The 14315-nt window shown below is 38.9% G+C and overlaps 1 protein-coding gene across 17 annotated transcripts in view; it reads left to right on the plus strand.

Moving 5' to 3' along the window:
• The window catches only part of ank1a (ankyrin 1, erythrocytic a), a 92537-nt gene that overhangs the window by 28241 nt on the left and 49981 nt on the right, over positions 1 to 14315 (plus strand). For 13 of the 17 annotated variants that reach the window (XM_072387901.1, XM_072387902.1, XM_072387904.1 and 10 more), the window contains exon 2: positions 8080 to 8172. The exons of the other annotated variants lie outside the window; for them this stretch is intronic. In XM_072387901.1, coding sequence (XP_072244002.1) covers positions 8080 to 8172 — 93 coding nt within the window. The remainder of the gene's footprint in view (positions 1 to 8079; positions 8173 to 14315) is intronic. 17 annotated transcript variants of the gene reach the window in all.

A 14315-nucleotide genomic window follows, 5' to 3' on the forward strand; every position in this document is an offset into this window, starting at 1 on the left:
AATCCAATGCTGTCTAGTCCTGGTTGTTATAAGAATGTAAATTAGAAAAGCTTTACATAGGGATATATTTACCTCAAGAACACAATTATGGATGCAGTTTTTATTGTATTCATTCTCCAAGGGGTCAGTAATTTGATTTTTTATTTTTTTTTCCTTTTCAGCATTTTACAGCAGCTTTGGACTTTGTCTTGACCAGGTGTTTCCATCCAGTTTATCAGGATTATTGTTATGCTTCATAGTACATTTAGACCTTCTTTTATTAACATGTATTGTTTGAATTTATACTACAAGACAAATGTAAGGCAAAGAGACGCTCCAAAAGCAGACAATGGCCTCAGATTATCCAGTGACCAAAAGAAAAATAGACTTATCACCTTTGAAGATCTGGTCTTACAGCTGTTCAGTTTGAGACATGATGCTCTGTGTGGTGAGACAGCACACCCCATGCTGATTATTATTGTACTGCAATACATTTTGTCCAGTATTATGATGCCCGTGCCCTGGTTTAAGGATCAAGGTCTATTGTCTCCCATGACGTATGTGGTGCATCTGCTATTCCTGTTTGTTTAGTCTTACCATGGCTCTTTAGCTATATTTATTAAAGCATGTAACATTGGCAGAGGAGGGCTTTCTTGAGTGGTAGGTGGTGATTTTGTAGATGTGTTGATGTGTTGATGTGTTTCTGGGTAATCCACCGACTGCTCCACTGTGTCTGTGCATGGCTCTGGGCTGGCCCCATACAAAAGAGCAGACCTGAAAAGCACCATAATGAGGCACAGGCTGGAAGAAAAGGCATGTCTCTTTTCATTTCTCTGAGCGAAAAGAAAAGAGCTACATAAAAGAATAAAGGACAAGAAAAAACGGTGGAAATAAGCCCCTCAAATCCAGGTTTTTGGCTGTGCTGTCTCTTTGAGTTTATCTTTTGGCCATGCATGTGTTTTATTATGGTAATGCAATATTGAGTAAAAATAGTCTGAGATGGAAGAGCAACGGTTTTTAGTGGAAAGAGTAGGGAAATAGAAAGGAGGGGCACCGGGTGCTCTAAATGTACATTAATGTACATAAATGTACATGTACATTTAAAACCTCACACCTCTCTCTTTTTATTATTCTTCCTTTTTTAAATCGGTTTATCAAATTTAATTTCATACATCACACATCCTCAGGATGTAAACATAATATAAAATGCACTAAATTTCTGTCCATGTTATAATTCTTCAATTGGAGTTAAACTGTCACTGAAATTTCATTACAGCTGCCTGCTGTCAAACGATCCTTTACCGGTGATACAGACTTTTCTCTTTACTGCAGCCCAAAAATGTTCAGACAATGTGTAGTGCCATCAGCATGGATTCCGAAGGTCATTTTTTTTAAACAAACTCCTCTACTCACCGTCTCATCAATCACCTGATAAGTATTCTCTGAAGCAGACGGAAAAGCCACAGATGCAGTTAAAGATCAGACGAGGATGTACTCTCTCCACACTGCTGGAACTTCAAAGCTGTTTGTCTGTCTGTGTGCTGTGATGTTAATCTGACCTCTGACCTCCACAGGCTCAGAGGGAGACAGGAGGACAGGAGGATTCAAGAGGAGGTAGAACAAATATATACAGCACTTCAATGGCTATTGCAGATCGGTGCAAGGCAATGACATGCTGTAGTCAAACACAGGAACTAAACCAAATAACTGAATAGGAAGAGAAGTCACAATGAATAGAAGAGGGACCATCTGAATTCAGAACACAGTTAAAAAACTAGCATGCAGGATGGTATTGGGGTGCATTTCTTGCTCTCAGCATGGGTAACTTGAACATCTGTGAAGGATGCCCTGAACTGCACGGCTGCTGAAATCCCATAAGATACATGAATCAGAAAACCTTTCTCTTTTAAATGTGCAGGAATTGGTCTCCTCAGATCAGAAAGTTGTTGTAAAACATCAACTGATTTAAGTCAGTGGTAAACAAGCCCCTGCCTAACCCTAACGCTGAAATATAAAAGTTTGAAATATATTACTGGTATCATAATCAAAAAGAGCATGTGTTTAAAGAAAAAAAACAAAAACAGTTTAAGCTCATTTTGGACAGACTGGGCAGTGAGAAGCTTTATACCATAATCTCAATTAGTGGTAAGTCTCTGGATAACAGCCCTTGAGGTTTATGCATGAATAATGAGGTATTCAGATCAGGTATTATAAAAATAGCTGTTAACAATGTAATGTGTTAAAGCTTCAAAACAAATGATCAAGTTTAATCAGCAGCCCATGAGATGTACGCTTAGTGACATAAAAATATACTTAAGAGTAACTGGTATTGCAGAAGTAATATTTAGTATAGTTATCAATAGGGCACTATACTGTAGACTGAACACGCATAATGCGAAAGTGGGCAGAAAAGGATTTGCACATAAGAAATGTGAGCTCATACGGGGAGTTAGAGAGCGAAAAAAAAAGAAGCAGAGGCAATAAGTGGAGGTGACTGCGCCAACCTTTCCTTTCATCCCACCTGGCAGTCCACCTGTGTCCCTTCCAGAAACCACCTCTCTTCTGCTGATAGAGCTCAGGTCGGATGCTGCTGCTGAGCCCAAGAGCTGACAGACATACATTATTTATGAGGTTGATCTGAGGAGTTCTCCTGTTCATATTTTCACTGTGCTCTTTTACTCTGTCACGTTGGAAATCTCCTCCTCTGAGTTTGCACTCCTTCACGGTTTCCCTACTTCAAATGTTTTGAATATGGTTTATATTACAGGTCAGTGAGCAAAGATTATGTTTCAGTGTTAGTGTACAAACAGTCACATGACTGTTTGGTTCTATCTTTTTACATACCTGGACATAATAAAGAGGAACATGTTTTCCTTACCAGGTCTTAACAGTACGTAAATAGCAGCCAGGTGCTATTAATCAGATGCACTTGATTGATTGATCAGCAGCAAGTGTGAGCACCGCTATAAAATCAGAAGTTTGTCAGTTTGCTGGTCATTAGCATTCAGGTGTGTCAACACAATGTCAAGGAGGAAAAACATCAGCAATTATCTTGGAAAAACTGCCGTTGTTGCTCGTCGGTATTGGAAGGAGTCCATCATTCTGCGGTGAGAATACAAAGTTTTCACAAGATGAAAACAAGGACTGCAGCCTATCTTCCCAGGAGTTGATGTCCCCGCCAGTTCACCCCAAGGTCGAACTGTAAAATGCTGTGAGAAATAAAAACATTTTGTTAAAATTCATAGCTTTTTCTTTCTTAAAAGAAAATGGTTGCATGACCTTGTTTTGCAAAGTTACATGTGAACAAAGACTTCTGGAACAACGTTTTTAGGAGAGATGAGACCGATGTGGAGATGTTTGGTCATAATGTACAGCAACATGTTTGGAGAAAACCAAACTGGGTTTGCTTTGTAACCACAGGACCTGGACACCTTCAAGTCACTGAGTCAATCATGAACTCCACTGTATACCAAAGTATTGTCAAATTTTCTATTTTTCTAGGGTCTTGTTCAGTATGCAAACACAACATTTACATTTTCTATGAGTTCTGTTCAATAAGCTTTACAAACAAACTTCTCATCTTTACTTACTCTTGTAGTTTGAGACATTAAGGCTCCTTCTTTGGTGCTTCCTCTTATGTTTATTTAGGCAATGTTGACCATATAAACTAGACATCTCAAGGATTCCCAGACGCTCTCTAACATCCGTTGAAGACGCTTTCTTGATTTAACTCGGTATGATTTTTTTTCACCCTCGCAATGTGAATAATTTAGTAGGGTCCATTTACTTTAGATACTGTGTCAGCCTTTCACTGAGAACCACTGGGCTAGTTTGACATGTGACATTAAGAACTTGATTACTCAATGTTAATTCTGCACTTGAGGGTAATGGACAGGAAGCTGGATGAGAGAAGCTGATGCATTGCAGGAAAAAGACATGCTGGTTTGATGAAGAGTGTTTTAGTAAGGTACATTGTTCTTAATGTTACCGTCATTTGTGCGAAGAGCCACAACTCATCTGTATTGTTCGACTTCGAACGCGACTTGGTTTCCTGCCTAGTCTCACTCCAGAACTTGAAATTGTTAAATTTGTCTACAGTGTAGGAATGAAGTAGTGCCAAAACAAAGGCTAAGTTGTCAATTGTCTTTTTTTGATAAGAATTTATTTGACAGTAGGTGTTTTATTTAATTTCTTGTTCCACGTTTAGACTTTGGTCTTATAGCTTTGCATTATTGTGGAATTTTGAGTTCATAAATTCATTATTTTCCAACATTCACAATACAAAATCTCTCCCAACCTGCCAGATGGTGGCTGGCAAGCAAAAAAAGTGAAGTACACATTTATTTTCTAATTTTGTTGGTCGCTTTAGTAGTTTTTACATTTATACAGTAATTTTCTTTAGTGAGCTTAATTTTCACAGCAAATTGTGAATTTAGTAATTACAGGTGTGATCTATAGTTTAGCAACTCTATTCAAATTTTTATTAATGGTTTAAAGGTGTATCTGTGTGACTGATGAAGAAAAATGAGAGAACATAGAATATGTTCTCGTATAGTGGTAATACAGAGTATACAATAACTAATGCAGCTGCTAAAGGAGAAATTTAGTATTACAGTATTTCAATTTAAGTGCCCTTTTTACGTTAAATATTTCATCTTTTTCTCAGAACCATGTTCATGTTTCTTTTCCACCAGAGAATGTCAGAGCATGCAACGAACTGTGACAATGAAACACTATATAGACCCTCTGATGTCCTGTTTCAACAGTACTACTTTTGCAGCTACTCGGTTTGCATTCATTCACTTCACTCTTTCTTAATCCAAACTTCAATCATTTTATGACTTTCAGTCATTTCTCTTTTGATTCCTGTCCTCAGTTTTATCCTCAGCACTGCCTGCCGCCGCACTGTGAAGGATAAACTGCAAATGTAGTGAGACAATGGGCTCCAGAATGACCCTGCTCCATAGACGATCACACAGAATGATATGCCCTTTTTCTTACATGAATCATACTGGTTGAATACGAAATGGCAAGAGGCTGCTAGTTAGTAGCTGAGAGACTTTTTGTGGTCTTCTTCTTTATCCCTTTAATCTAAAGCGTAACCCTTTGTGTTCCCTCTCTGTGTCTGTTCACTGTCCCGAGGCTCCCCGAAGCTCCAGAGCACATGGCCTGTTACACTTATCAGCACCTTTCTCCCCCTCCGTCTCAGTCTGTCTACCCCCCTCCTCCCCATCATCTTCATCCTCTACCCCTGAGCCCCCGTTCTCCCCGTCATCACAAGCTGTCTGCTACTTAATCCAATTATTCTTTTAAGCTGACACGCTCTGTAACTCAACCCAAACTCTATGGCTAATGCCCCTGTGCATCACATCCACACGTCTACACACACACACTCACGCACACACACACACACACACACACACACACACAGACAGACATACATAAACACAAACCCCTCCTCATACCCCAAACACGGAGTAGCATTTCTGCAATTATGCTCTCTCTCACTCTCTCTCACCATATATATATTAGCCAAGTAAAACTATTCATATCAAAATTAAAAATATTCAAGAAGTAAACTGTAGTGCTTTCTGGTCTTCCATTGTGGTTGCCTCCCTATGCTTCTTTTGTCTATTTTCAGGTGTCCTAACAGGGGCTTTGGCCTCTGCTGTCATTTTGTGATTCACTGTACCCTTGAGGTGACTCCATCTATTTTTGTTTGGTGTCGTCCACTCCTGCTATGTGTTTGCCAGCATCTATCTATAAAGATTGTTAAAAAAAGGTTCTACTACAACTGTATCTTTGGCCAAAGTGGAGTAAAACTGCACAAATATAGGTAGATTAGGAAAATCATCAGAGAAAAGGTTTCTTTCACCCATAAAGGGATCTTTTCAGGTTAATACTTGGGTTTACAGGTCAAATTTCCATGACAAACTTGGTTTATGAATCATGTTTACATTAGGGTAAACTGTACAAGGGAAATACAGATCTCTTAAAGTACTTCTGATATGAGGCTTTGGTATTAGTTATATACTGGGCAGTGTATATAATGGTAGGGGAAATGCTGGTAGGTTCTTAGAGCTGTAACCATCCATAAACTTGTGTGTGTGTGGATGGTTGTATGCTAGCACATTTGGTAATAAGCTCACTTTCCCTCGTCATGGACTGTAGTCTACGGTCATCTCCTTCAATCAATAGCTTAAGTGCCACATGACAACCTGCATCACTGCATCTTAAAAACACTATTTGTACTTTTGAACTGCTTGTGTATAGTAAATAGTAAATGTGCAGGCGTGACGGGATAATTAATCCCTGGATTCTAAGACTTTACCCTTTTGCAAAATGACAAGTATGTCTGCCGCAAAGGGACCACAAGCGTCACTAAAGGAGCTGTGTTAAGTCATTTTTGGTGCTGACACGACAACAGTCAAGAGTAACAGATGGGGCTTGTTGTGTGTGCGTGTGTGAGTGTGTGGATTCATGTGTGTTTCTGGGTGACCGGGACTAGAGCTTGCTGTAATGTGTTTGATCTGATTGTCAATTGAGGGAGTCTGAGCAGAATCTACTATTTGTCTGCACGTAGGATCTAGGGGACAGGGAATGTGAAGTTTACGTCTTGTCATGTTGAATTTATAATAATTGGGGGGATCACTGTTTTATCGGCCATGTTGCAACTCTATTCAGGGACCCAGATTACTAATCTTAAGGATTGTGTTTTTATACACCCACAGTCAGATTAATCTGTAAGATCATTTTTAAACTAATGTCTACTAAACATAAATGCTGGCATTTCTGCCCCCTAGAGGTAAAACCAAAAAAAAGGTTCTAAGATAATAGCAAACCTATCTTATCAACTGATAACGGCAACAGATGAAAGTCACAATGTCATCTGTGTTTTAGTTTAATTTGGTCTACTTACATAACTGGACAAAAAAGGGGGACTGAAACCACACAGGGGATCAAATTTCTGCACAACACCAGCTTGTTAATGAGCAGTTTTTACAACTACCTACTGTAAAATTGTGTCAGTAAGTATATCAAAGCCAGCCCAGCTCATAGATCAATGTCGTTTTTCTACTTCCTTGACATTTTGATTAGATTATACCAGCAAAGTTCCTTTCCTCTCTTCTTGTTGTCTCCAACTCTCGCATTCTCCCTCAGAGTTTCCTGTTTTGACCAACATTTTGTACTCAGGTGATACAGTAACAGGTACTGGTTACAGAGGGTGATCCATACATGATAGCGCTCCCGTCCCAACATGCATTACAGCTTGTCGTTCCTTCACACTTCCTTCCTGTTTTACTGTAGTCTGGCTGACTGAGATACAGACTTGTGCATCTGGTTGGTGTCTGGATTCCAATTTGTTTGTTGGCTTTTGAATTCTTGTTGTTTCACACCTTCTGTTGTTCTTATTGCTGTCCATGAATGACATATTAGGAGAAAAAACTTGTTTGTTTGCTATGAAACACTGCTGAAATATGGTAGCACAAACCTCTTCTCTCTGCGTTTTTTTAAAGATACATTTTCAACGTGGCGTTCTTTGTATTGCACATTTATGGTTGCATATTTCTACATGAATTAGAGGTAAGTACACTATATTCGATGTCCCGAAGCTACATGCACAAGCATCCTGTAAGGCAATCCTGACTCACTCCAGTGTGTAAGTAGCAGGTTCTACAGCGACACAGTTGATCCACCTGTAAGCTACAAACCATAAACACCAGATCCACCTCTATCATCATCATGACGTCTTTGTGTCGCAACAACATTGTGCTCATGCCATTCATACTAACCTCACCTGTTTCCCAAAGGGATTTATTTTAGTTTTTGGGGTGTTTGGACAGTCAAGGTGGGATTGGGCGGGGTGGATTGGTTCCTCTTCCTCTCTACCTCCTCCAGCTTGTTTTCTCTCTTTGTCTCAATTTGATGTTCACCTGTTCCTCTTTGAATCTTTTTCATTTCTTTGCCATTATCTTCTGCCCGCTCTGCTGCTCTCCTCTCCCCCTCCTCACCCTTCCCTCCTCTTTTTCTGTCTCACTATCGCTGCTTCTCACTGTTGCGATTAACTGGGCTCTGTCTTTATGTCGTATGTCCTTTTAGGCCCACGCTGTGCATCGCTGGCTAATCGATCAGGACAGTAGTGTGAGCTCTGAGATGCCGGATGGCCAAGGAGTATGGCACTATGATGATGAAGTAAATATCTGCAACACGTATCTCTGGCTTTTCCTATCTATTTATATTTATATGTATTTATATATATATTAAGTATTTATGATCATCCTGTATCTGTCACTTGAGGTTTGTGTCTCTGTTGTTGTTCTGCTGTTGTTGTTGTTTTTATCTTTATCTCTCTTATTTTTATTGTGTGTTGCTTCTGGTATTGTAGTTCCTTTGACTTTCTAGTGTTGCTGTTGTGCTGTGAGCTGATTTAGTCAGCTGTCGTGGGATCAGGCTGGAGCTTTTTCTTTGTTCATGTCCTTGCTTGAAGTATCGTACTAACTTGCTGATTTTAATTTTTCACTTGTTTTTGTTTTGCGTTCTTTCTTTAGTTTCACCTAGTTACACATGAGTGTGTATTTGTATCTATATTGATATCTATATCGGTGTGTGTGATTTCTCTCAAATGAAGTAGCATATTACATGGCAAGAGTCCACGGGCAAAATATACCATAGCTTTGATATTCAGTATTTTCCATGGATTTGATACAAGTTTCCAATAGGTCTGTGTTTCTTTCTACATTAAGACTTTCTCACCACAGTCTACAGTAGTGATAATAGACAACAGTCGAAGTATTTTTCCTGTGGGTTCTTCTGGTTTCTAAAATATGCTTGTGTCATCTTGTGTTCGTGTTTGGAGTTAAATAAAGGTTTGAGTGTTGATGTGTGTGAAAGTGAGCAACAGGTGAAATGTGGAGGGATGTGTTTGTGCTGTGAGACTGATCTCTTTATTCTTAACAGTGAGTTTGTGTGCATGCTTTGTTTCGTTCCTTGCATGGCTTGTGTCCATATATGAGCATAAAATGTTATTTGAATGCTTGTCTTTACAGTGTTTCCGTCTGTGTTGCTTCAGTTTGTGTCTGTGATAGTGACGTCCATGTTGAGTGCTGTAGATGTTGTGACAATGCCTGCCTTTGCCTGCTACTTTGATGTGTCAGTGTTGTGTATTGTGGCTGTGCGTATTTCCTGCGACACTGTTGTCATGTGCTGTGCCTGTGTTTTGTCTGTTTTTATCTGTTTAAACAGTCTGGGGTACGTTTACTAAAGGTTTTATTGCACTTATCTAATAGATGATCTTGAATCCATTGTCACTTGTTGGAAGAGAGATCATCTAAGTGCAATAAAGCTGTTGGGAAACTTGTTCCAGACGACTCTTGTCCCTGATGATTTCCCCTCAGCTCTCGCTCCCCCTTGCTATCATGTGAAATTCTTAAACCTTTTCTCCTGATCTCCATATTGCTCCCAATCACTCCGGAGCAACACTGGGTTAATCTTTGCGAAAACTAAACTGTTTTCAGTTTGACAAAGTAAAGTATATACAATACTCTGTGGAGCAGAGACTTTACAACAAATGGCTAATGAAGATGAGGTGAACACATTTAACACAGAATGAAGGTGACAGAAGGCAAGTGAGTAAGTGTGTAAACCATCATCAAAATGTGCCCATCATACAACAATATGGAGTCTTTCCCTTGGTGATGCTCTTGAATGCAAATGCACTACGAAGTTGTTTGAGTTTTGGATTTTCATTTTTGAATGCGAGTGTAAGAGATTGTATTTTTATTTGCTGATTTTTATCTGTCAGTACTACAAATCACAAATCATCCTGTTATTATGACAGGTCATATTCAGTTGATAGTATGAACCCAGTCAAATTCAGGATGATGGCATCTTTGTAACACACATGATGAGCCAATGGGTTAACATTATATAATATAGATTAATTTGTTTGTGTGTCATTTTAAATAGAGTTACGGTGATTACTGGGTGCCAGCAGTGACCTAAAACCTCGTGTTTGTGCCCAGAGTACAGAAGCAGAGAGAATGAATGATAGACCAGCCCAAAGGGCACAATCACACTCATTTAAGTGTCTCACTTAAAACCCACAGAAGACTGGTCAGGAGCATTTCGAGTAACATTTCACCTGGTAGTCCTTTAGCATAATTTTTCAACATACAGGGAAATTATCCCCCTGTACACTTTGCAGAGTCAGGTCAGTATGGTGCGATATGGTGCAGCTTGCTATATTGATGCAATATCACGTAACTGAAACCAACTGATAATTCTTTTGTTACTGCCTCAGCTAAGGGTTCAAGACAATACTACACAGTGATTACTCAGATACACAGATAACTCATTGGTGTGCACAGATCACACATTGTGTGCATGACTGATTAATGCAGTTAATACATAAACATGTCTATTAACCACAAGTATAGATTGAAGTTGAGGTCGGGACTGGCTGTTACAATCACTCCCAAAGATATTCCATAATTTCTGTATTCAAAGCTTGTTCCAAGCTCACTCGGTCCAGTAACCACTTGATACTCCACATGTCTAGATCTATACTCCATTTGTAAGTGACTTTTGATAAGCGTTGGCTAAGTATTGCAATAAAAACATTGCTGCAGCTTCTTACATGTGATGATCAACTGCCGATTCTGAGGGTTACTCTGTTATCAAAAGCGAAGCATAGAAGAGCTTTGCCAAGTTGAACCATATTGTACCATACTGCACAGTGCTTATGCACTATTCTGTATCCAACAATGTAACTGGATAGCTCCATTAGCAACCAACAAAGTCAGCATTTGTAGGTCGGGGTGTTGTGGAAGAACAGGAACCAGGACATTTACCAGGAGAATGGAGAATACTGTATGAGATGGTTATTGGTACTCTTTTTATTTATTATTTTGTTCAGTCAGTGTTTGCTTAGATTTAAGTACCAATTTGGATATTTTTTTTTTCTTTTTACACAAAACCTTTGACTGACAACATTAGCAGAGACTGTTTAACTACAGTCTCATTGCATCTTCCTTATTCAATAGGAATGCTATTTAAGTCTCTTGGACAACCTTATATGCTGGAAAACGATGGGATAGGTATATTATCTAAGCAGTGATGCCAGGGAGTCCTGACGAAGCATTTCTCAGTCAACACTGAAGTAAAAAGTAACAGCAGCATAAATATTTGGAAAAATTTTCAAAAATTGCACACAACAGGACAACAAACATGAGAGGTCAGATGATCATGTAGTCTGTGACAAGCCTACCACTTTGACTTGTGCAACCATCTTAAGATCTTAATGTGGAAATAAAACCATACCTAAGATAACTTACCTCACCCTAAGTGTCATCAGTAATTTGACATTCTAGAGGAAAACTTTACTTTTGTGACTAACAACTGTTATGTCAATTTTAAACTAAATTTTACACAAACTGAACTCATAAAAGAGGTTGTATACAAATACACTAGTTTACCCTGCTGCTTTTTCTTTATTCATCTTTGTTCCTAGGTTTTGAAAAATGTTCAGGTGAAATGATCTCAGTGTAAAATCTAAAAATTCCAAAGGAAAATCTTTTCAAATAAGCAGCAGTATTAAAACCACTAAAAGGAGAAGTGATTGACATTAGTCATCCTTGTACAATGCGGTGATGAACGTAAAGGTATTCTCACCTGGCTAGAGCTCCACCTCACCACAAAGCTGCTCAGCAACAGCTCAGGGAACACAACAGAGTGCCCAAAGCCCTCCAAGCTCCCTAGATCATAATCCAGTCATGAACGGTTCAGACCCATAAAGGTTCCAACCCTCATTTTACTGAACCCAACAGATCTGCTGCCAACTTTCTAATGCTACACACTACAGGACACCTCAGAAGTCTCATGTACTGATGTGTTTTGTTTTGGAAGCACGTAGCAAGTGTACAGAATATTAGACCTGTGGTTTCAGTGACGTAGCTCATCGGCTGATGTAGCATATGTGGTGAAATCAGTTTTTTTATTACCAAACCAACAAAACCAAACATATGAAATTACAAAAATCAAAGCCAAAGTTGTAGTACATTACAAAAAGTTCACTCTAGTCAGATTTTTTATTGCTCTCAGTTGATTGAGTAAGTAAATCCAAAAGCATAAAGTAACATCTTGCTAATTGTCCATTCTACTGCTTGGCAAAATGAAGCGTTCCCTTAAACTGGTCACACAAACCAAAGCTCTTTCCCCGAGGGCTGATGTATTTTACACCAAAATATAACGCTTCATCAAATCCTATCCTACCCCCTCCTGTAACTCAGATTTGTGAGATGTCAGAGGTCTGTTGAAAGGCCTCATCTCGTTTACCACCATCAATAGTTAGTGGGCCTGGAGAATATCCCTTATCATCCCAGAGCTCTAATTACCCCTCAGTGAGTCCTTGGAGACAGATGCTCAGGGAGCCAAGCCCCATTTGTCACAGTGCGGCTGCATAGTAGACTCAATTTGGGAAAAAAAGCAAACTGTCACACTCTGCTCTGTCACATAAATTCTCCTTCGTTTCAGTTTCTCTTTTCCAGCTGCTCCCCAGCCAACTGTAGATGCAGACTACATTAGGAAGCCCATTCATATCCAGCCGCCAGCAGTTGGCTGTAATTTGTTTCGGCTAGGGGGGGCAGAGTGCAATTTACATGTGAAAAGCCATGGCATATTCAAATATTGTAACTCTCATTTTTGTCCAAAGGCTATTGATACCAGCTTTGCGGCATTCAGATTACAGGTTTACTACCATTGTACAAGACTGCAGAAGTCTTGTTATATTGTCTCAGTTGGCCTCATACCAACCTGAGAACAGGCTGGTCGTGGTCTTGCTGACCCTTTAGCAACTGACGTTTTGTGGCTTTTCACAACAGTGAAATGTTCTGGCCTACAAAGAATTCTTTCAATGGAGTCATCTCAAATAACTTTAAACTAGAGAACTTCTTAAATGAAGACCACACATATTCAATGCTGAAAATGACCTAAAAGTAATTTTATCATCAATACAATAGTTCAAATTTGGGAAAGAGTTGATAAAGTATAGTAGTTTTGTCCATGGTTCATCACTCTGACCCCAGAATTCAAGGTCTTTTAGACATGGAGAAGCAGCATTTCTGTAAAGAGATTAAAATAAAATGAGTTATGCCTTTTATTTACATATATATGCAGGATGGATTTTAACACTTCAAACTGGAACAAACAATCTTTTTAGTTTGCGAATAATCTAAACTTTCAGACACGACTTCTCAGATGTCAGGGATTTAAGGAAGTTATAAAGTCACAATGTTTTTTACTTTGTTTCAGTTCTGATTAATTTATTTTTATTTAATTTGTCCTCTCAAGGTTTAAACTCCACTCACTCTCTTATTTTATACAACTATTTTTTTTCTTTATACCAATTCAACTTGGCATTATTGCCTTCATGTTATTTTGTTCAACGTACTCCTCCACCTAAGTTGAAGCAGTTTTTAATTTGGTTGACCTTTTCAACGAAAACATTTGCTTTGCTTTTTTCACAGAAACCCTGAGGCATCTTACCATCACCTCTTTAATTTTTCTTTTGTGTGTATGTTTACTTGACAAAAATAGAGAGACTGAGCAAAAATCAATGTGCATGCATGCGTGCATGTGCATGTGTTTTAGGTGAATGCACAGAGTGCATGGTAAAGGTGGAAGTATACTCCAAAAGAAAGGGCAGGTCGAAAGTCTAAAGGCAGCAGAAAACTCTACTGTAATTTTAATAGACAATCTGCTCAACGCTGAGGTTTTCCAAGTGAATAAACAGCAAGTGTAACGACCACAGTTTCGAGTCTGTTAAACATTTCCCTACATTACTTCTTCCATTCAGCATTATCAGCAATGATGACTTGCTGAGCTGTCTGAGAATAAAGCCCCCAAGCCCAAATGAAATAAAGAAATATATAACAATGGATGAAACAGTTTCTCTTTGTGACTGGCAGACAGACTCTGTCTGCATGACATTTCCAGGTAAGCTTTGTTCAGCACAGACACAAAGAGGAAAGTACCTCCCATATGCAGCCAGCTTTATATGCTTACATTTTATTATTGGCAACAGCTGAAATGGACCATACACTCACTATTTGTAAAATAATTGTTCAGTTCAGGCCTACTTTTAAAGTTTTGGGTGACTAAGAACAGAAATGGCATAGAAAAATCCCACGTTTTGAAATCAAATTTTATTTTCATGCAGCCCATAACCAATAAAAGATTGTTTTTTACAACACAAGTTGGATGCCAGTGACAGCTCGTATTGATGAGCAGCAGTGGCAGGACATTTCCTGCACTTTCTCCCTGCAATTAAACAATATGAA

The sequence above is a fragment of the Leuresthes tenuis genome, unplaced genomic scaffold (genome assembly GCF_036924035.1).
Source record: "Leuresthes tenuis unplaced genomic scaffold, fLeuTen1.0.hap1 SCAF_6, whole genome shotgun sequence".
In the NCBI taxonomy this organism is placed as follows: Eukaryota; Metazoa; Chordata; class Actinopteri; order Atheriniformes; family Atherinopsidae; genus Leuresthes; species Leuresthes tenuis.